Here is a 22,500-nt window from a genome sequence, read left to right as displayed (position 1 = left end):
ACACCCCCCCAACAATTTATATTATGCAACTAGGGGTCTAAAATGGAAAATGCTGACAAGTAAAGATGGCGCCACTATAAACATTTGCCTGCGCCACAACGGGCTGGGGCCTACCATCAGGCCCTACTATGAAGGCCTACCGGCGACACAGGCCAAGACGTAAGAAAAAAAAAAAAAAAACTATAATGCCATGTTGTAGGGTTCATCAGGGCTAATAAATGTTATTATATAATGTCTGTCTACAATGCATGGGTAAGGCAAGAAAACAACTTGAAGAAAACAACAAGAAGATGGACAATCGGTTGATCGGCGTCTGCGACGCCGATAAAAATAAACGCGAGGCGTAAGCAAGTTAAACACCACTAGCATTCAGGGTAGAGCTTCCAAAGGCAAATATTCTACATTCTACTTGGGCGCTCATCGGTAGTCGTAAATATAAAAAAATAAAAGATCGCCTGACTGACCACCGGTGTCCCTTCAAATAGCATGCCCGCGCTATGGACCTGCTTCTAAAAATGAAAAAAAAAAAAATAAGAGGAAATAAGAGGAGGCAAATACAGCATAATATAGTTCACGCCATCTCACCCGTGCCAGCCAGCCTGTCCGCCAGTTCGCGGGTGAAGAGAACATTGCACAGCTTGCTGACGGAGTAGGCGTGCATCGACGAGTACTTGCTGGTCATCGCCAGGTCGCTCAGGCACTGCTCGCGAGGCCATTTGTGGGCCAAGGAGGACACGTTGACGATGCGACTCGGTGCGGATTCTTTCAGGCGACCTGAGGAAAAGCAAAATACATTATCTCTTCCGTACCCGACATAAGAGCCATCGGACCATCCGGATAAGGATGAAGTCCGGATACGGAACAGTATCCGGACAAACACACCACCGAGACAATAGGTATAGTGAATAAAACCTATCTTATAATTTTGCAAGTGATTCTTGGTCTCCGCGGTTGCAGTATTTACGTAGACATTAAAAATTCACCACCGGGATGGGAACGTCCAAGAGGCCCCTTAAGAATGTCTGCCGGCGGTAGAGGCGGCACTTAAAAAAAAAAGGTTTAATGTAATGCTGAACACTAGGAAAACAATTATAACAACAAAATCTAGCTAGGCGAGCGAACATGACTGCTCTGTATTGAGACGGACGGTCATTTTTTTCTCATCTGGTGGGCTAGGGGCATTGTGTGTCAAGAGGGCCGGGAGGCTGACCAACCGATTTTCTTGCTAATCTGCTGGCCGACACAAATAGTCGGAACTTTTTGTCTGGATACGGAGAAGTAGATTAGGATACGGACGTAGCAGAGCCAAGGCCTAGTATCGGGATACGAAGGATGCCTGAATACGGTACATCCGGATACCTACTGGAGGGACTGTTGTATTAGTATTATCATCATCGTTATTATTATTATTATTATTATTATTATTATTATTATTATTATTATTATTATTGTTATTGTTGTTGTTGTTGTTGTCACTATTATTATTATTATTATTATTATTATTATTATTATTATTATTATTATTATTATTATTATTATTATTATTATTATTATTATTATTATTATTATTATTATTATTATTATTATTATTATTATTATTTTTATAATTATAAATATAATTATAATTATAATTATCATTATCATTATCATTATTATTATTATTATTATTATTATTATTATTATTATTATTATTATTATTATTATTATTATTATTAGTAGTAGTAGTAGTAGTAGTAGTAGAAGTAGTAGTAGTAGTAGTAGTAGCAGCAGCAGCAGTAGCAGTAGCAGTAGCATTAGTAGTAGTAGTAGCAGTAGTAGTATGTAGTAGTAGTAGTAGTAGTAGTAGTAGTAGTAGTAGTAGTGGTAGTAGTAGTAGTAGTAGTAGTAGTAGTAGCAGTAGTAGTAGTAGTAGTAGTAGTAGTAGTAGTAGTAGTAGTAGTAGTAGTAGCAGTAGTAGTAGTAGTAGTAGTAGTAGTAGTAGTAGTAGTAGCAGTAGTAGTAGTGATAGTAGGAGTAGTAGGAGTAGTAGTAGTGATATTAGCAGTAGTAGTAGTGATAGTAGTAGTAGTAGCAGTAGTAGTAGTGATAGTAGTAGTAGTAGCAGTAGTAGTAGTGATAGTAGTAGTAGTAGCAGTAGTAGTAGTGATAGTAGCAGTAGTAGCAGTAGTAGTAGTGATAGTAGTAGTAGTAGCAGTAGTAGTAGTGATAGTAGCAGTAGTAACAGTAGTAGTAGTGATAGTAGCAGTAGTAGTAGTAGTAGTAGCAGTAGTAGCAGCAATAGTAGCAGTAGCATAATTAATTACAATGGCAGTAATTGTTGATTTTCTTCAGCATTGGAGATTGTCCGCAACAGCACTGGTTGAAGAACCACCAACACCACCCTCGTCTTCACTGACGCCACCAGCGGAATTTATTCCCCCACATATACGACGCAAAAGATTAATTCTTGCCTCAACAACATCAAAGTTTACAACGGGTTGGTCATGTGGTGACCGCCAATATAGTACCCAGACGCATTGAAAAATAAGTTATAAAAATTGCAGCAAGGAGGAAACACTGTTGGGTTTGCAGGAACTGCTCTGTGTAGGCTGACATTCTTGCAGACTCTTATGTTCTAATATTTTGGCAAGTCTCACCCAACAGCAGGTTGGTCAGCAGGAAGTGACCGAAGTGGTTGGTCGCCATGGTCAGCTCGAGGTCATCTGCCGTCACTCGCCTTTCCTTCGGGCCGAGAATGCCTGCGTTGTTGATCTGTGGAGAGATAGACCCAGACTGACGAAGACGAAGCAGATGTAACACATAACAATGAAATAAACAGAACACTAAGAACAAGTTTCACAGAGCCGGAGCACAAGTGCCAAGGCAGGTGACAATGCACACCCCTCATCTTGTGATCTCGCTCTCCTGCCTCTTCCTTATCACTCTCCCTTGATATTCGAGTCATTTTCCCCAAAACCTCCTCCCACCATCGGCACCACGCCACACTCACAAGCACGTGGATGGCCTTCTCGGCGTCCAGCACCTCCTTGGCGAAGGCCCTGACTGACTCGAGGACGGAGGTGTCAAGGTGTCGCACCACCAGCTCCCCGACATCACCCACATCGGCCCGCAGTTCACCTGTGGCGAACGCGTGTGTGTTAGTACCTGTGTTACTGATGACACCTGGTGACCTTGATCTAACCGTGACGCAGTATACTTGAGACGAATACGCTTGTGTTAATGATTGCCTGTGATATTGGTGACATGATGACCTTGACCTTCCCCTCTTCGTGGCGTAGCTCACTTGTGGCGAGGTCTTTAGTGTTAAGTGTCCCGTAATGATGATAACCCTTGTTGCCTTTTGTCTGATATCGACAATCCTGGTGACCTTCAAATGACACATACACCTAGTGACGTTGACCTGATAGACATCCACGTCATGTGTGTTCCTCACAACACGCACGCCACTGATTTCTGAGTTACTCCTGGTCATTTAGAACAAGACACACATGCCGATGATATATCATTCACTCGCCGTTAGTAGACGTGCATTGATACGTCGCTCCTCTCCTCCTCTCCGTCCATCTCATTCAACACTCACCAGCCACCCTGGCGGCCTTCTCCAGGTTCCTGCAGGCCATGATGACGCGGGCACCGCGCCGCAGCAGGTCACGAGCCGTCTCCTTCCCGATGCCTGAAGGGAGGCAAACACAGAGCGTTTTTATGTGTCTGGTGTGTTTGTACACACACACACACACACACACACACACACACACACACATACACACACACACACACACCTGCCGTGGCTCCGGTAACAATGACCGTCTTGCCCGCCATGGACCTGGTGCTGCTGCAGTTGCCTGAGGTGACTGTCATGTACACCTTCAGGCTCATCAGCACCACCACCAAGGCCACCACCACCTCCATGAACATGTTGGCCGCTTGTGCACCTGTAGCAATAAGGAGTAGTTTTAAAGTAGGTAAAAAGGTAAAGGTAAAGTTGTGAACATACACTATTACTGCGCGTGACGGCGTGCTATTGTCCCTTGAGCCTGTTGTGGATGAAAACCCCTTAAGACGGGACCCAGGCCGAGTATTTTTAGCCTCTGTTTATGACAGTTGGGTCCGCGAGAGACGCTGGGTAACAGTAGGCCTTGAGAACCTGTCTTTCAAGGAGCAGTCGTAGCTTACATAAGTGTGCGTACCTTTGCATTTTTTTAGTGCCCTGTTTTGTGAGAGGTGTTGCACCCTGTGCCATAAATTCGGCTGTTGTTTGGTCTATGGGGCTTCATGAAAGAGGCAGAAATCGTTGGTGAGATTTCTACTTTCTCACTATTGACTGGAAAATCAAGGGATAACAGCACCAACAGCAGCAGCAACAGCAGCAGTAGTAGTAGTAAAAGTAGTAGTAGTAGTAGAAGAAGAAGTAGTGGTAGTAGTAATAGTAGTAGTATACGACTTGAACTGATTCAAGAGGAGAGTGTCAAGACACCTGAAATTGATGTCTCTTCTGTCCTCTTGTTCTTTTTTCTTTTCTTCGGAACAGAGTCTACCGTTGTTGTTTTTTGGTTTTGTTGTTTCTATTTAATGCCGTTAAGATACCTTCCTGCCTTAAAAAAAATTAAGTTGTAGTAGTAATAGTAGTAGCAGTGATGGTGGCACTAGGTGGTGTAGTACTGTAGTTTTTTTTTTGCTAACGTTAGATTAAAGGCGTACAGCGCAATGACTGGGCAAACACACAAGCAGGAACTGCGGGCGTGGAGTAGCGGCGGGCATGCCCAGCACTCAGGAAGGGGGGAAGGGGACGCGGGATAAAAAGGTCGTGGGCGAGGCGATGATATATTTACACGAAAATCTTGTGTGCTAGGAAAGAAGAGTGATCATCAGCATGACCAGCAACAGTAACGTGCTATCTCTGGTAACGACAATATTGTTCAAGGACGGAGTTATCAGTGTCCAGCTAAAGAGATACATGCTGCTCATGAGATGAACCTCCTAGTGAAGGTCATATGCAGTGGACTTCCATTTTTTAGTCACTTTCTTCTAAGCAGTATGCTTTGATGGTATAAAGTGGCCGTCACGTCTAGACGTACCAGCCTCAGAAGATGCTCTGTGCCAGGAGGCGCCGAGATGGAGGGATGGGTGAAACAAGTCACATCACAAATTTACTTAACAAAACCTTGAACACCGGGGTCACATGGCAAGCATGCGGGACAGAACTAGGCCATAGACTTTCTTCAAACCCTTTTGCGAGGCACACAGAAGCACAACGACTGGGGGACGAGAGTTGAAGGTCGCGAGGATGTTAGGCGAAGGTTCATTACCGTAACTTAACTATCAGTCCTTTGATGTTTTCTCTAATAACAAAAAGCGACCGTCATTTTTATTCGTCGTCTCTGATCCCGGTACAATTTAGAAGGGATCATGACGTGCATCCATGCTCCTCCTAAACCTCTAATAAGTTCTCTCTTGATCATGTATTTTTCAAAGTACATGATCAAGAGAGGACTTCCCGCCACTTCCCTCTTCCTTCCACTAGAGAAAGCAGGACTGACATTACTGCGTCTTTCAGATTGTGTTTATAGACGCACTGAGCAAGATAATCACTGGTTGCAGGACGTAAGATGCTCAATGAAGTGGGAACAGGAGGGGAAGGGCCGGGGCGAAGTGTGATAGAGGGAGAACAGGAGTGAGGAGTGGGTAGAGGAGGGGCAGGGCCGGGGTGAAACGTGACACAGGTAAAACAGGAGAAAATAGGGTGAGCAAGAGCACCAGGTGTTGGGTGGGAGACTCGAGCCAAAGTAAGGGGAGGGAAAAAGAAGAGGGAGACTGTGGCAGGAGAGCAGAACCAATACAGATCGAGGCAAAGGTATAAGTGACGGTGTACAGGTAGTGCTTATAGGACATGTAAGAGGCCATAACAGTTTTGTATCCTTGTAAAGATATTTCAAATTCAACTTTCTTACCTGTTAAAGGAAGCAAAAAACGAGAGAGGTGGACGTACTCGCACACCTCACACGGCAGTTACGAAAGCACTGGCTCCCATAATCTTGATAAGGCCATGATACACTATACTGACCTTTGGACCCCATGGCACTTATTGCTTTTTACCGTCTTGGTTGTCCTAAAGAGTCACGACCTACCGCAAGATTTGTATAGTCAGTGCTCTTTATAAGTTTATGCACACAGCGATGATGCATAAACATGATATCACAGCTCTTAAGATATATCGTGTATAATTATTTTTTTTCACTCCAGTCAAGGTTTCTTACGGATGAAATAACATTGTCTTATCACTTGCCACGACTGCCTCACTCCTGGGTTTTATCACTGATGGGCGAGATACGGGGCAATGCAATGTCCAGCTCATGGCGTCTCTGTTGCGGGGAGCGCTTGTGGGCCCTGCAAGGCATAGGTCCCTGGGTACACCGACGCGGAAACTGTTTGTGAAGGCGGTGGCAAAGTGAGGCTTGTTGCTGGCAGACACTGTGTGTGCTTGAGGACTTGAACACACACACACACACACACACACACGTGGGGAGGCGGTGGCTGAGTGGTTAGCGCACGGGTCCCGCATTCACCGCGTTCTGGACGACGCGGGTTCGAATCCGACGCTACCACCTGGGATTTTTCTGTCGCCGCCGAGTGGCCCAAAAATGCTGTCCTGAAGACCACCTATCAACCCGGATTCTAGAAGAACCGTTCAAGTCATTCAAGAATGACTTCCGGGAGGCAGTATGAGCCAAGAATACATGACGCCACTATAAACACTTACCTGCGCCACGACCCACGACGGGCTTGGGCCGACCACCAGGCGCTTGAAGAAAGCCTACCGGTGCTACAGGCTATCACGTAAAAAAATGATAAAATAAATAAAACCCCGGATAATAAAGCCACCGGGACATTCTGAGTGGATTGTATCAAGGTTGCAGCAGATTTTGAGCAGTACCTCTGGGTGTCGACTGGGAGGCTGGTTGCGATATATACAAACATAGCTCATATTTAATTTAATCGATTTAAGAATCTGACCATGAAATGATGTGGAAAACGTGTGTATCTCACCTCAGGAATATCAGAGAAATTAATGGAAATGCCCACAATGTAATAATTTATGTAACCTGGGATGTATTTTTTGATCAATGGGAGCGAATGCCTGAAGCGTTTGTGACGTTGATGGCGTGTGTGACGAGGATGAATGAACATTCCTGAATGGCAAGATGAATAGTGACGGTGTGCGGTGTGGGCGGACAGTTAACGATCGACGTATTGCTCTTGCATTTATCTAAGAAGAAGCACTTAATAACTCATAATAACAGGGTAAATTTAAGTCTGGTGCAGCTTTGTATTTTTTGTTTTTATAGACTTCTTGTTTGGCAAAACTGACGAGTACAACAGTAAGTGTTTGGCGCCCGGTGAAGGTGCACGGTTTTTTTCTTTAAATTCCATGAAATAGTTCTCTTGCTTTGTTAGTTTTGTCCTGAAGTGAATCAGTGCATTCCGCCATTGTTATTTGGACTCTCTACTGATAATGTACGTGTATCGCCCTTGCAGAGCGCCGCAGAGGTGGTGCGGCTGAGCCCCTCCCGGGGCTCAGCGGCGAGGCAGCGGCGGCGGGTGAGTGTTGCCTTGAGCTACAGTCACACTGACTTTACGACCTGCTAACGACCACCCGCGACCCCCCCAAAATGCTGCGATTCACACCCACCGCTCCCCGACCACATAGGTGTCAAAGTAGTCGTGCGACCGAACGGCTACCGGCGGTCGTTTGGTGTCCGTCCAGTGTTCGTCCAGTGGGTGGCCGGACGGCGACCATGGTGAGATTCACACCTTGACCTCACACCTGGAGACAGGCCAAGACGCCCCCCATACGCCGACCGGTGACCGACAGGCAAGGACCAGTACGCGTCCTGTCGCAATGAGGACAGCGACCTCCCTTAACGACCTGCTGCTGACGTGTTACAGTAATTTTATCATCCACTTATATTACACATTTCTCATTATTATTTCTGTAAATAATTTGTGAAAAAATAGTTACTTATAAAGGTAATGAAGGTATTGTGCATGTGCTTCACTGCAATAAAAGACGGATATTTGTGAAACCCCCCCCCCCCCCCCCCCCCCCCCGCCCCTATGTGCCGCAGACATGCAAAAAATGCTCCAAGCAATCTTGGTTTAACCTGTTGTTAGTATGTATGTTACATTATATTCGTTCTAATGCATTTTCATCACCCTGGGCAGAGCAGAAGATTAAATAAAAAATTCTTTTTGAAATTTATAAAAGCCAATAGCTCGACAGGGGTGCACATCATGTCCTGCAGTGATTTATTTGGGTTAGGCAGAGGTGACCCATACACATTTGCCCGTGTGGAGCACAATCAGCCACTCCTGAACAATACGGACTTAGCTCGGAATCAATAATAGTGACAAAATATGTAGTAGAATAAATGGACAACAAATCTATGCGGTGCTCGAAGCTAAAAGAAGGAATAGGTCACGTCCCGTCGCGGCCCTGAGTGAGGCCACCTCGGGACGCTGGGAGGCCCAGGAAAGGGGGATGGAGAGGGACGGCTATTGGGCCTTGCCACTATCACACGTTGGCCAGCAAACATTGTCACATACGAACTGCCTCACTGCATGTCTCGGGATGACACTTTGCTGAACAACAGGGCTGAAGCGGGTCAAGGGAGGCTGTGATCATGCCTCGTGTAGGTGGACAGTATGAGGACGCCGAGACCGAACAGGCAAGGGAGGCGCCTGGCGGAACCGTGGGAAGCGTATAGCGAGTGCTGTTGTGAGTCAGGGGGGTTGAGGGGAGGTGAAGTAGCATTCATCAGTGTTTTGTTTTCTTGCTGTTGGGGTGAGGGTGAGGCACGAAGAAGTGGTCTGCGGTGAACCGGCGGGGTCGCGGACATCAGCATTTAGCAGTATGTCTCGTGCTGCTGCAGCCCGACAGCCTTCACGCTGGCCTCCCACAGGGCGGCGGCCAGGTCCTTGCGGTCCACCAACTTGTTGGCGGGTTTTTCCTGCAGATGTAAAACAGGAAGCACATGGCGACATGATTGTTCCAGTAATACGTTGTATTATACTTTGATTATAATATCACTTCATGACATCCTCGCATACAAGCAAGATGAGTGTGTCTGGGTCACTTTACCTTGCAGTCAGTGAAGTAACGGCCCGTCACACCCTCGAGCTCCTCCGACACCGCCAGGTGGATGTTGGTCTGGGCTCCGGTGGCCGCGTCCTGGATAGATAGATAGATAGATAGAGGGAGAGAGATTTGGGGGTTGAGGTCGTGCTTGAACATTTCTTTCGTGGAAGGAATAAGTATCAGCCAAAAGTGCAACGCGAAGTGGCCGCTGCTTTGTAATCGAAACAAGAAACGCACATTGAGCAGTAAAGAAAGTGGATACGAAATTTCCGCTTCGGGTCGGAAATTATTATTTGTAAATCATTCATACATTTTTCCTTGCATAAACGCACGCATGATTTCAAATTTTGTTGATCTAGATTAAATTATATAGATGATAATACACATAGATCCAGCCTTTTAGAGGGTGGTAAGGCGAGCGAGGGACGCGAAGGGAAGGGTGGGTCAGGGTCAAAGAATGGGTCTTACGATGGCTACATACATACACTCCTCGTCATCCTCCCACCATGCTGCCGTCGTGAGGCTTTGAGAGCATTGTACTTGTGTTTCATGTCGCAGACCTGACTACATAACACATTAGTAATTTCTTAACACATACCCTACCCAGAACCAAATAACCAAGCAACAACGCACACCTTAAAGCATAATCTAATAACTAATATAAAAGTAATCAAGAAAGGGCTTTTAGTGTGTTCCTTACCTTTGCGGCGAAAGTCCAGCAGAAGTGAATGCTGAGTGCGAATAAACTGTAACCGGAGGGCACAATGTCTGTCTTCACGAAGCCTGGGCAGAGGCTGTTGACCGTCACGCCTGGCGGGAAGGACGAGATCACGAGGGTTAGGCGACAGGAACCTCAATAAGAACAAAGGGCACAAACGAACAAGGACGGAAGAGCAGATACAGTTACTATGAGAAGCAATGGAACAGTAACTGAAATGTGCCCAGGACCTCTCCTTGCACCCAAAAGACTTACACCCCGATGCCAGAATGCACTACACGACTACCAGTGCGCAGAATGGGTTTGAACATTGAAAAGAATTTATATTATGCAACTAGGTGTCTAAAATGGAAAATGCTGATAAGTAAAGATGGCGCCACTATAAACATTTCCCTGTGCCACAACGGGCTGGGGCCTACCATCAGGCCCTACTATGAAGGCCTACCGGCGACACAGGCCAAGACGTAAGAAAAAAAAAAAAAACTATAATGCCATGTTGTAGGGTTCATCAGGGCTAATAAATGTTATTATATAATGTCTGTCTACAATGCATGGGTAGGGCAAGAAAACAACTTGAAGAAAACAACAAGAAGATGGACAATCGGTTGATCGGCGTCTGCGACGCCGATAAAAATAAACGCGAGGCGTAAGCAAGTTAAATACCACTAGCATTCAGGGTAGAGCTCCCAAAGGCAAATATTCTACATTCTACTTGGGCGCTCATCGGTAGTCGTAAATATAAAAAAATAAAAGATCGCCTGACTGACCACCGGTGTCCCTTCAAATAGCATGCCCGCGCTATGGACCTGCTTCTAAAAATGAAAAAAAAAAAAAAAAGAAATAAGAGGAGGCAAATACAGCATAATATAGTTCACGCCATCTCACCCGTGCCAGCCAGCCTGTCCGCCAGTTCGCGGGTGAAGAGAACATTGCACAGCTTGCTGACGGAGTAGGCGTGCATCGACGAGTACTTGCTGGTCATCGCCAGGTCGCTCAGGCACTGCTCGCGAGGCCATTTGTGGGCCAAGGAGGACACGTTGACGATGCGACTCGGTGCGGATTCTTTCAGGCGACCTGAGGAAAAGCAAAATACATTATCTCTTCCGTACCCGACATAAGAGCCATCGGACCATCCGGATAAGGATGAAGTCCGGATACGGAACAGTATCCGGACAAACACACCACCGAAACAATAGGTATAGTGAATAAAACCTATCTTATAATTTTGCCAGTGATTCTTGGTCTCCGCAGTTGCAGTATTTACGTAGACATTAAAAATACACCACCGGGATGGGAACGTCCAAGAGGCCCCTCAAGAATGTCTGCCGGCGGTAGAGGCGGCACTTAAAAAAAAAAAGGTTTAATGTAATGCTGAACACTAGGAAAACAATTATAACAACAAAATCTAGCTAGGCGAGCCAACATGACTGATCTGTATTGAGACGGACGGTCATTTTTTTCTCATCTGGTGGGCTAGGGGCATTGTGTGTCAAGAGGGCCGGGAGGCTGACCAACCGATTTTCTTGCTAATCTGCTGGCCGACACAAATAGTCGGAACTTTTTGTCTGGATACGGAGAAGTAGATTAGGATACGGACGTAGCAGAGCCAAGGCCTAGTATCGGGATACGAAGGATGCCTGAATACGGTACATCCGGATACCTACTGGAGGGACTGTTGTATTAGTATTATCATCATCGTTATTATTATTATTATTATTATTATTATTATTATTATTATTATTATTATTATTATTATTATTATTATTATTATTATTATTATTATTATTATTATTATTATTATTATTATTGTTGTTGTTGTTGTTGTTGTTGTTGTTGTTGTTGTTGTTGTTGTTGTTGTTGTTGTGTTGTTGTTGTTGTTGTTGTTGTTGTTGTTGTTGTTGTTGTTGTTGTTGTTGTTGTTGTTGTTGTTGTTGTTGTTGTTGTTGTTGTTGTTGTTGTTGTTGTTGTTGTTGTTGTTGTTGTTGTTGTTGTTGTTGTTGTTGTTGTTGTTGTTGTTGTTGTTGTTGTTGTTGTTGTTGTTGTTGTTGTTGTTGTAGATTTCATTATGCGCTTTGGTTGGAGGAAAAATGCGCTTTCGTGAATTATTATGGGTGTCTGCGCTTTGGAACCACCCCCTCGCGCTTTAGTATCGCAACACTGCGCTTTAGTACCGCGTTGCGCTTTCGCACCCACCCTCAGATTTGATGTGTTGCGACCTGCACTTCAGTATCGTTTTGTCGAGGTTCCAGCTACTATTTTCAGCGAGCCAATCACAAGCCGAGAAATTGTTGCAGCGCTGTTCCTGCCACGCGGTGGCCGCCATTACGCCTTCTTCATGCATATCTTCAGCAGTAAAAACTATGGTAAGTCACCCATAATTACTGTGTATTCGTAGTGATAGAATGAAGATGAACTCATAGGAGATGGTAAAGGTAAAGTGGGTGCATACGCAGTGGCTGCGCATAGCTGCGGTGCCCATCTCCGTCCCATTAGCCCTTGGAGCCTGTGGTGGGTAAGAACCCGCTATCCCGGGACACAGGGCTGGTATGACATCCGGGATATCCACAGTTTACCTTCCCCAGGTTTCCCCAGGTACCCATTTATCGACCAACCCGAAAGGGATGATGAACAGCTGGGTGGGCTGTGCGCCGACTGCCCAGGCCGGGATTCGAACCAGGGCCCGCATATTCGTAGCCAGACATGCTGACCACTGCACCACGGAGGCGCTTGGAGGAGATGAACATGACGATAATTCAGGATTTAGATTGTCGGTTAGCTCCCATGACCGTCATTGTACTGAATAAGCCACCGCATGTCACGCTTCCCCTGCAGGCATGCTTTCATAATAGTAAAACCAACGCAACCACACAGGAGATGGACATGTAGAGAATATAAATGTTGGTTCCCATGACAGTCATTTGTACCGTCCACGCCACTCAAGTATCACAGCATTCTACCTTAGTTTCCTAGCTCTATGGGCGTGGAGGTAGCTCCCCCACCTTGTTAAGGCCTTTCAAGCAAGTATGAAGAAGTTAAATGTTTTAAAATAGGGTAGCACCAATCTGCAGGTATGCCAGTGTAGTGATTAAAAGGAAATTGTTAAATTGATAACAAGGAAGGAAGGCAGGGAGGGAAGATGTGTTAGGGGTTAGTCTTGGAAATGGTAAAGGAATATAGAGCTGATTTGAAGAATGAGATAAACTCCATAGCAACAACCTGATCAGGCAGGGAATTCTCCAGACTGATAGACCTAAGTGAGTTTGAGCAACCTTGTACCTGTGTTCAGTGTTTCATGGCCCCCTATAATTTTACTATGCCTGGTGCCCACACAAATGAAAATTAAATAAATAAACAACTGTCCTCTCCATGGTGTCCCTTTATTATAACCAATGCCACTGCCCATCTAGCTCTATGTCCCACAGTGTGTGAAGACAGCCTTTATAAACAGTTTAAAAGGTATAGATAGATAAGTTCGTTCACTTATGTTCCCCTCACCCTAAAACCCCACTTATCCAACAGGGAGCTTCTTAGTGATAGAGAGGGAAACAGTTATGAAGTAGTGGGTCAAGGGGAAGGAGCCCCTCCCGTGTATGTAATAGCTCATTTTACTGTAGATGGATAACAAATTTTATAGGGGTTGTGCTATTCTACAATTAATTATAGTTCAGGTTTGGTTTCATCATTTGTGTTGTGTTTTATGTCAAATTAATTCCTTCTTTATTTACAGGTTACTGGGACAAACAGCTTGACTGATTTGTTGACCAAGACTGTTTGTAGTTTGGGCTTTGTTCAACCATAAACAAAGGATGGCTGAACAACTATGTCCCCTGGATCTTTCAACTAAACCTCTTTCAGGTTTAGCCATGAAGCTGTTTAAAGTGCACCTTATAACATGCCGAAGACTGTTATAAAGGTGAGTATGAGTTTGCATTATTGTCTTAGTACATTCTACACAAATATTTTTTTTATACTAAAAAGTCTATTTCCACTCAAACTATCTGATGCCTCAGAAGATACTCATAAGAATTAAATTTTCTCAATGGAGCTCCTGCCAGGAAAACTACAGAAATAAATAGGAGATGAGCACTCTAGTGTTGACCCAAAGGGTATCCCAAGACCCAAAACTCTGAAAATGCTTACCTCTACTACTCCTGTGCATTACATTGCTTTCCCCTCCTCCTAAGAGCAATTTACATGTATTTATGATAGTCTAAAATTTATTTTCTTCCTTGATAAGCTCACCACTCTCTGAGAGAACATGAGGTATCCTACAGTCTCGGGGCAACTCCTTTTCCCTTCCTGGACCTGCAGGTCTAAGTGTAGGTCTACGCTGCCACCTCTCTGATGCCTTGTCCTGATAGATACTTGTAAACACATGGGTTTTATCTTTTGTAATATTCAAATTTTGTCAATGAACCTGCTGGAACTCAAACTTGGTGTGCAGGAATGGGAGGTGAGCACTCTAGAGTCAACCCAGAGGGTAGCCCTAAGCCCAAGGCTCTGGAAATGCTTATCTTTACTACTGTGTATTATAATTTTATTGCTACTAAAAGACAAAGCGTTGTACACCTCCATTTTTAACAAGCAAAATTTTATTAATACTCTTTTGGACAGGCCTCTTCCATGTTGTGGATTTAGAGCAAAACCTCTTAAAGACATAGTAGGCAGGCTGAAGGTTGTTAGCCTTTAGACTACTCTCAACATCCTCAGCAAAAGTTCCCTGGTATACCTCTCCTTATCCTTTCGTAGAAGTGACACAGTGGCACACTCCTGTTTCAGCTGAGTTTCCCTGCTACTCAGACAGCACAAATTTTCTCAACCATTTTCACTAATCTTTCTGGTTCTCTTTGCCTTCAAAAGCCCATCTTACAGCATCACATAGTACTCTGACATATACCTACCCTAAGCATGATACAATCTTTTTCCATATTAACTGTAAATTGCTGAAGTTGTAGGTCTCCCCAACCTAAAGCCAAACTGACCATAGTCAATTTTAAATTATCTTTTCTGTATTTGTATTACTTATTTTGTTGCAGTCAGAAATATTTATTCCCATTATTATCATAGTTAGTAATGATAATGAAAAAATATTATTAATACCGTACAGCTTCTAGCATTTAAACACAACATAACATTTTATAAATTTATTATGCCTGACTCTGTTAGCTGTTAACACTTAAATTTATCCTTTCATTAACACAATTGAACTCTTGAGTTATTATAGCATAATTTCTCTTAATTTACAAATATTTCCTCCCATACTTTAAGTTCTTGGGTTTAAAATTTTCTGCATTATATATATATATATATATATATATATATATATATATATATATATATATATATATATATATATATATATATATATATATATATATATATGGTAAAATTTTCATATGGATGTATTATTTTTAATAGTTTCAAAGGATGTGCATTGTTTTACCACACAATTAAATGCAATCTTATCCAGAAAAACCATGAAACTAACCTAAATAAAATTTGCAGGTATCAATGAAGTCAAGATCCCATTCCTGCGAGCCACACAGTGACAAAATAAATGACCACAGGACATATCTCCCAAGCCAGCATGTGGAGGTAAATGAATAATTAGATGTTGCTGAGTCCAGGCCCCTCACTGACAGGGAATCAATATATAATTTGAAAATAAAATTACTTTATAATCAAGCTTGCTTAGTGGTTAGCACTTCATAGTTACTAAGCCATGAGTGCAGGTTCAAGTCCCAGATTTGTTAGTGGGTTCATTCTCATTAAGGCACAATGCTCAAGTATGCAGATGACCACTCTTCAGCTATCTACACTTGCAACTTCCTGGAGTTCCTTGAGCTTAATGAATGTGACTCTTTCCATTGCTGCCAAAACCAACTATGAATCACATAATATTTTATGGTTATTTGACTAATTTATACCATCTCTAGATTTCCTTTATTACTCACACTTAAAAAGTAAAACTTGAGGGCTTAAACTCCTTTAACGTAATTTAATTTTCATGCATTAAAACAGGGAATCAATATATAATTTGAAAATAAAATCACTTTATAATCAATCTTGCTTAGTAGTTAGCACTTGATAGCTACTGTTACCATAGTTACCAAAGCTTCATTTAAACAATAGCCTTCTAATATATTGCACCTCATTTACAATTTTACAATGTAAGTATAATTATAGTTCCATAATTATACTTGAATTATTTATAATTATGCTCCTATGTGTAATTATACTTGATTTTATTAAGTTTTTGAAATAATATACCCAACCATCACACCAATCACTGGACAGGTTTTGCTCTTTCAGTATGTCCTATTTCATACCCTGATTCAAATGTGACTTTACATGACTAATCAGAATTATGCCGCAGGTGGAGGTAAATGTTGAAGAGCTAGCTCCACCTGAGGCCTCTGCTGCTACCCTTGAAACAGTCTATCAACCTGAAGAAACTTTTCTCCCAATTGAAGACCAAGCCCCAGGAGATTATTCTAAATGTTGAGAACTCGGCAGAGGTCTTGCCTTGTGATGGATTAGTAGATGTACTTTCCTAACAGTAAAAAAGCAGAGGGAAAAATCTAATTGCCCAGCATGCAAAAAAACTAGTTCACCTGCCTCGCCACCTAGTGAGAGTACATGGATGGTCCACAGATAGAGCTAAAAAAATATCATGCATCATGGGAACAAGAAAATACAGAGGGCTCTTTACAAGAAAAGTTAGGAAAACGTGTACAGTCAAGAACTGCTATGCACAGGTTACTCGATTGGGTCAGCACATGAAGAGGGTGCATGGGATATGCCTCCAACCTGAAGCATTCTATTCCCAAGCCTCATCTGAGAACACCCCACTAGAAAATACCGAATTTGAGTTACAAGATAAAGTAAAGCAAAGATTGAGTTCTGGTACAGGCAGTACAGATGAAGAAGAGATAGACTACACAGACAATAGTGATGTTGTTAGTACATATTGGAAAGAAATACTCCTTAACTATGAAATTTTTTTGAAAGGTCCTGCTGGAGGGTCACTAGAAATGAAAACAATATCATATAACATAGGCAGGTTGAAAATAGTGATAGCAGATCTAGAGGCAAATAATGTACAAGAACTGCTGGTGGAAGAAAAACTTTGGAAGTACTTTGGTAAGAAAAAAACTGAAAAAGACTGGAAATCACAAACAATAATAACATACCTCGCTAGTCTGAAAAAGTTCTTTGCATACGTTTCAAAGAAGAGAAAGGAAACCCCTTTCTCTGAATCTGAGGTCACAGATGCAGAACACCTATGCAACATTATGCCTGGGTGGTCCCGTAGCTATTACAAAATGTGTGGAGAGGAAAAAGGTGTAAGAGAAAAGAACAAGAGCAGTTGTTGTTAAATAGTGATAAATTAGATAAATTCTATTCATCAGAAGAATATAAAGGAGCAGTGAAAATAATAGAACAACTTGATGACAAATATGTACCAAAAAGAAATGACATTTCATTGGTAAGGAATATTTTGATATTTATGGGACTAATAAAAAATGCAAAAAGAGGAGGTGTTTTTGCAGAGCTACGGGTCAGTGAATTTCTCCAAAGAGAACGCATTGAAGACCGCGTGGTCATCAGCATTGGAAAACATAAAACAAGTTTCACTCATGATGAAGCAAACCTGGTCCTCACTGAAACTGAAAATTCCTATTATCAGAAGTATTTGAAATTCATGAGATCAAAGATTGAAACTGAGGAAAGTGGGGATTACTTTTTTTTGTCATGGGGAGGTACTCCAACCACAGCCATCAATGTAAGTAATGGCATTAAGAAATTAGGGATAGCAAGTGGAATAGGGCATTATTTCCAAATATTTTAGAAAATCAGCTGCCACCAACATATTCTATCATTGCCCTGAAATGGCAGAAAATGTGGCAACTCATATGGACCATGAGTTTAATACCGCAAAAAGACATACAGATTGCTCAATAAAAAAGAGATGCTGTTCCATCCTCTAAAGCTATTGAGGCAGCAAACTATTGTGACCGACCGAGTTATTCTGGCATTCGCATAGAAGATAGATGAAGAAAAGCATAATTATGAAGGGAGTAAAAATGAAAATATCAGTGATGAATGTAGTGATTCAGAGAGTGAAACTTCAGAAATGAATAGTCATTCAAGCACAAATTCATTAAATAGAAAATTTTCTCCTTATGAAAACAGATTAATTGAAAAATATTCATGGATAAAATAAAGAAAGGCGAGAATTTATCATCGAAGAAAGTCAAAATATACTTGACACAAAAACCCCAAAACTCCTAAATGAGTATGGAGAAAAAAATACTGGCTAAAGTGAGGTGGCTGAAATATAGATATAAAGTTAGGAAAAGTAAATGAAAAATAGAATACTGCAAATTTGTGATTTTGAATGTTGTTAATCATCATTAAAATTTTTCAAGTGTGAATTCATACATAGTACTTGTCAAAAGTTTAGGTTGGGTGAGGCAAGGTAGAATATATATGGTTTAAAATACTAATTTCGATGAATGGTTATATTTGTTTGGACCGGTAAAATATTGCATCATAACATTCCTAAGCTATTCTGCTCCAATTTGCCACCATTCATTTTATGTTAACTCAGCTGGGAAATAATAGTACTATTAGAGTAGTTTCTACTAATTTGCTAAATTTTGTTAAAATTTTTGGGAGGGTACAGGTCACGATAAACAACAGCTCTCATTATTGCACCTAACCTAACCTAACCCAAACCTAAACCAAGTACTGAATATCTATGTTTTTCATTTGAAAGGAAATGCTTAATTAGTTAACACTGTCTTTATTTCTCAAGATATATGTTGTCTTTAGCATTCCACACCTGAACTGTATTATTTTATTTTCAAATATAGATTTATGTTCAACTAGTAATGTATATTAAAGGCTTTTGTCTTTTATTTGCATATATTTTCTTATGATAATGAAATAAGATTGAGAGCAAATTTAGTCTATTGAGAATAGTTTTTTGTTCTATAAAAATGTTAAAAGGAAATATATACTTTTTAAAATTGAGGTTTAAGTCAAATTTAAGTTGGAAGTGATACACAATAATAGCTTTTTTGTTACTTTTGTAAAGATCTTAATCTGTGGCATTACAGTTTAAAGGAACCTTTTATGTATTTCTGCATAAGTAAATAGGAAATGGAGGAATCAAAAGTATGTAATTATTTTGCATAGGTAAAGGTACATTATATGTTTTATATGGTATCATTCAGAGTCAGAGGATTGCATTTCATATGATGAAAAATTACTATCCAATTAAAATAAAATTTCATTTAGCTTAAGAGGGTGATGTATTTAATTGAAATGAAACTTAGTCTATTGAGAATAGTTTCTTTAAAGGAAAATCCTATTGTATCTTTTATTTTGAATTATATGTCAGTCAAATTTGTTAAAGGGTATTTCCCAAAATAGCTTTTTGTTTCCTCTTGTAAAGATTTCCATAATGTAATAATGGGGCATTTCAGTTTAAGAGAATTCTATATAAGTATTTTTGAATAAGGAAATTTCTCATGTACACAGGAAAACAGAAGTTAAAATGTTATAATTTACCAAAAGTAGGGGTATATTACAAATTTAAATGTTTTCATTGTGAGTATGTGAGAGATTCTCATGTGTTGAATAATCTTCATGTGTTGCAAATTGCCGGAAAAGAAGTTTCAAGTAACTTTATGTAAGTTATTTTTCAAACTTAAGTGGATTCTCAATTACTTATAAAAAATCATAAATAAATAAAAAATAAAAAATTGGATTATTCACTTTTGTCATCACCTATATTTTTTCCATAACTTGTTTGTTATAAGCACCCAACATTTGAGCCCCTCATCATTAAATCCTACAGGAATACCAGAAAAAAAAATACGGTAGTATATTACCTGAGAAACTAGTTTACTAAAAGCCATGAAATAAAGTTTGAGACTGATGAATACAGTTTCCATGAAACACAACCATCCAAAAGGTGTGTGTATATATATATATATATATATATATATATATATATATATATATATATATATATATATATATATATATATATATATATATATATATATATATATATATATATATATATATATATATATATATATATATATATATATATATATATATATATATATATATATATATATATATATATATATATATATATATATATATATATATATATATATATAAGCGTCGTAGCAGTACTGCAGTCACATATCAACATGCATTGTACATAAAATCACTCACAAACCTCACACTACCATGCTATGAATAATGAAAACCAGTGCAAAACATTAAAAAATAAGTTTTGGATACTTGAAAAAAAATAGAAAAACATTTTAATGATTCGACTAAAGTCTCCAAAATGAAAAACTAATAAAACTAAAGCTAACCTAACCCTGCAGGGCTACTAATCTAACCTAACCTAACCCTGCGGATGACCAATCTAACCTAACCTAACCTAACCTAACGTAACCGGGTAATTCCGTGCGTGAGCAGTCTTGATCTTAGTCTTGGTTTTGTTTATGTTAGTCAGCCCGCAGTTAGGTTAACTTCAGTTAGGTTTGGTTTGGTTAGATTAGTCAGCCCCAGGTTAGATTAGGTTTTATTTGGTTAGATTAGTTTTTTATTTTCATTTGGAGTCTGGTTTTCGTTGTAAAATCATTAAAACGTGTTTTCGATTTTTTCCAATATCGAAAACATGCTTTTTAATGGTCTGCCCAAGAAAAAGTCCAAAATGACAACCACATTTTTAAAACAAAATTAATCATGGTCTGTCAAGAAAAACGTCCGCAGTACTGCAACGAAGTTTTACCATATATATATATATATATATATATATATATATATATATATATATATATATATATATATATATATATATATATATATATATATATATATATATATATATATTTATATTTATATATATGCGTAGAGAGAGAGAGAGAGAGAGAGAGAGATTTACATAGATTTACATAGAAAACCAGACCACACAGACCCCATGGTCCAGACTAGGTGGCCTGTCCTTAAACCTAAGTGATTCTACGTTAATCAGATGGCTCCAAAACATTGCAGTTCTACTCTAATTAATATTAAGTTCAAGGAAGTGACGGTCAAGCTTATTTTTAAAGAGAGAGAGAGAGAAACAAAGTAAAGAATCCTCAAATCCCTGTGGCAGTAAGTAATATGGAGAGCCATTATTTTCCTCCTGAAGTCAGCAGATGGTAAGGTTACGTAACACACAGGCTGTTTTTTAATTACCAGTGCTTATAGAAAACGGGTTTTTAAGTAGGACAAAGGCAAAACATTAATCATGTTTTTTTTTTTTCTTTACAGTATGTTATAAACTGTTAAGTTAGGTTAGGTTAGTTTTTTTTTATCAAAATAACATTTTTCTATGCTTCTAAATATAATTCATGATTTTTGTTAAGTATTTTTCATCAAATATGGCTAAAATTTGGAAAATGAGAAGATTGTTTAAAAAGCTTCAGTATGAAAATATATCTGTGATTTGAAAGTTTCAATGCGGTATCTATAATACTTTTTTATATGGCCAGTCAAAGTTGAAAAAACGGTTCCAAAGCGCAGCAATTTCTCGTGTTTCAGGCGATTTATTCCTTTAAAATAATTAGTAGTGCATTTAAAGACACGAGACTTGTCTCTTTTAGTAGTTGCCACGTATGCTATAAAATAACTTTACAGCAGTCCAAAGTGAAGTAGTTTTTCACCAGCGATGAATGTATGTTTTGATGGTTTTGTTGTGTTACAGAAGCGCACCATAAAACTACTATCCGATTTTAACTAAAAACCATTGTAACTACCGAGCCAAAACTTTAGAATATTAAATAATTTTACATTATCCTTGTTGTGGTGAAAAATCAGCTCATTTGGTTTTGCAGTATTAAAGTTATTCGCGTTTCAAAAAACATAGGAAGTTTGTGCGAAGAGTAAGAACACTAGTCTAAGAAGGTCATAGCAAAGTCACTGCAGTTTTTGGTCCAATTTTTTGGTCCAAATTTGTTGTTCTTTCCTGTTCATATCTAAGAGTTATCGTATTTTGTTGTTGATTTAGGGTGAATATCTGTTCACCCACGCCGTGAACAACATTGATTTATCATAGAGACTACTGAACAACAACTTAGGCGCTTTGGAACCCAAATCTTGCCCTTATTGTTCAGTATCTCTTTTTCAAATGAGCAAAAAATTGCCAAGCTGCTATAAAAAGATGATTTTGGCCAACGTCAATAATATATATCAAAATGAGCAAGTGTGAGGCATTCCCTGGCATTATATTGGCGATACTAGAATTTCTGTTGTTTGGGGTCCCATAGCGCTTGTTGATCAATATCCTGTTGTTGTTGTTGTTGTTGTTGTTGTTGTTGTTGTTGTTGTTGTTGTTGTTGTTGTTGTTGTTGTTGTTGTTGTTGTTGTTGTTGTTGTTGTTGTTGTTGTTGTTGTTGTTGTTGTTGTTACCTCCGCCAACGAAGCTGGGAGGCTATATTTTCGGTCCGGTCAGTATGTTTATTTATTTGTTTGTTTGTTCGTGAACAGTCTCCTGTGCATAATTTTGCGGTTATCTCAACCAATTTTTCAGGGAAGCTTCGTGTCCATCCAGAATAGAACCCATTGAATG

General features: G+C 40.2%; 3 protein-coding genes across 3 annotated transcripts in view; all 3 read right to left on the bottom strand.

Annotated features, from left to right (window-relative positions):
- Positions 1 to 8,067, bottom strand: part of LOC127009347 (retinol dehydrogenase 12-like) — a 9,601-nt gene extending 1,534 nt beyond the window's left edge. Inside the window, exons 1-6 of the mRNA XM_050882319.1 lie at positions 5,949 to 8,067; positions 3,780 to 3,932; positions 3,581 to 3,673; positions 2,990 to 3,117; positions 2,637 to 2,751; positions 586 to 774 (exon numbers count right to left, since the gene is read on the bottom strand). Of these exons, the coding sequence (XP_050738276.1) occupies positions 586 to 774; positions 2,637 to 2,751; positions 2,990 to 3,117; positions 3,581 to 3,673; positions 3,780 to 3,915 (661 nt within the window). The 5' untranslated portion in view covers positions 3,916 to 3,932; positions 5,949 to 8,067. The remainder of the gene's footprint in view (positions 1 to 585; positions 775 to 2,636; positions 2,752 to 2,989; positions 3,118 to 3,580; positions 3,674 to 3,779; positions 3,933 to 5,948) is intronic.
- Positions 8,068 to 8,241: 174 nt separating this feature from the next.
- LOC127009427 (uncharacterized) overlaps positions 8,242 to 22,500 on the bottom strand; it is a 55,387-nt gene continuing 41,128 nt past the window's right edge. Inside the window, exon 28 of the mRNA XM_050882522.1 lies at positions 8,242 to 9,005. Within this exon, the coding sequence (XP_050738479.1) occupies positions 8,901 to 9,005 (105 nt within the window). The 3' untranslated portion in view covers positions 8,242 to 8,900. The remainder of the gene's footprint in view (positions 9,006 to 22,500) is intronic.
- The window catches only part of LOC127009349 (retinol dehydrogenase 11-like), an 18,424-nt gene continuing 6,699 nt past the window's right edge, over positions 10,776 to 22,500 (bottom strand). The window contains exon 5 of the mRNA XM_050882320.1: positions 10,776 to 10,925. The gene's annotated coding sequence lies outside the window, so the exon portion shown is untranslated. The remainder of the gene's footprint in view (positions 10,926 to 22,500) is intronic.

This window comes from Eriocheir sinensis, chromosome 40 (assembly GCF_024679095.1).
Source record: "Eriocheir sinensis breed Jianghai 21 chromosome 40, ASM2467909v1, whole genome shotgun sequence".
Lineage (NCBI taxonomy): Eukaryota > Metazoa > Arthropoda > Malacostraca > Decapoda > Varunidae > Eriocheir > Eriocheir sinensis.
This window is presented reverse-complemented; position numbering and strand designations above follow the sequence as displayed.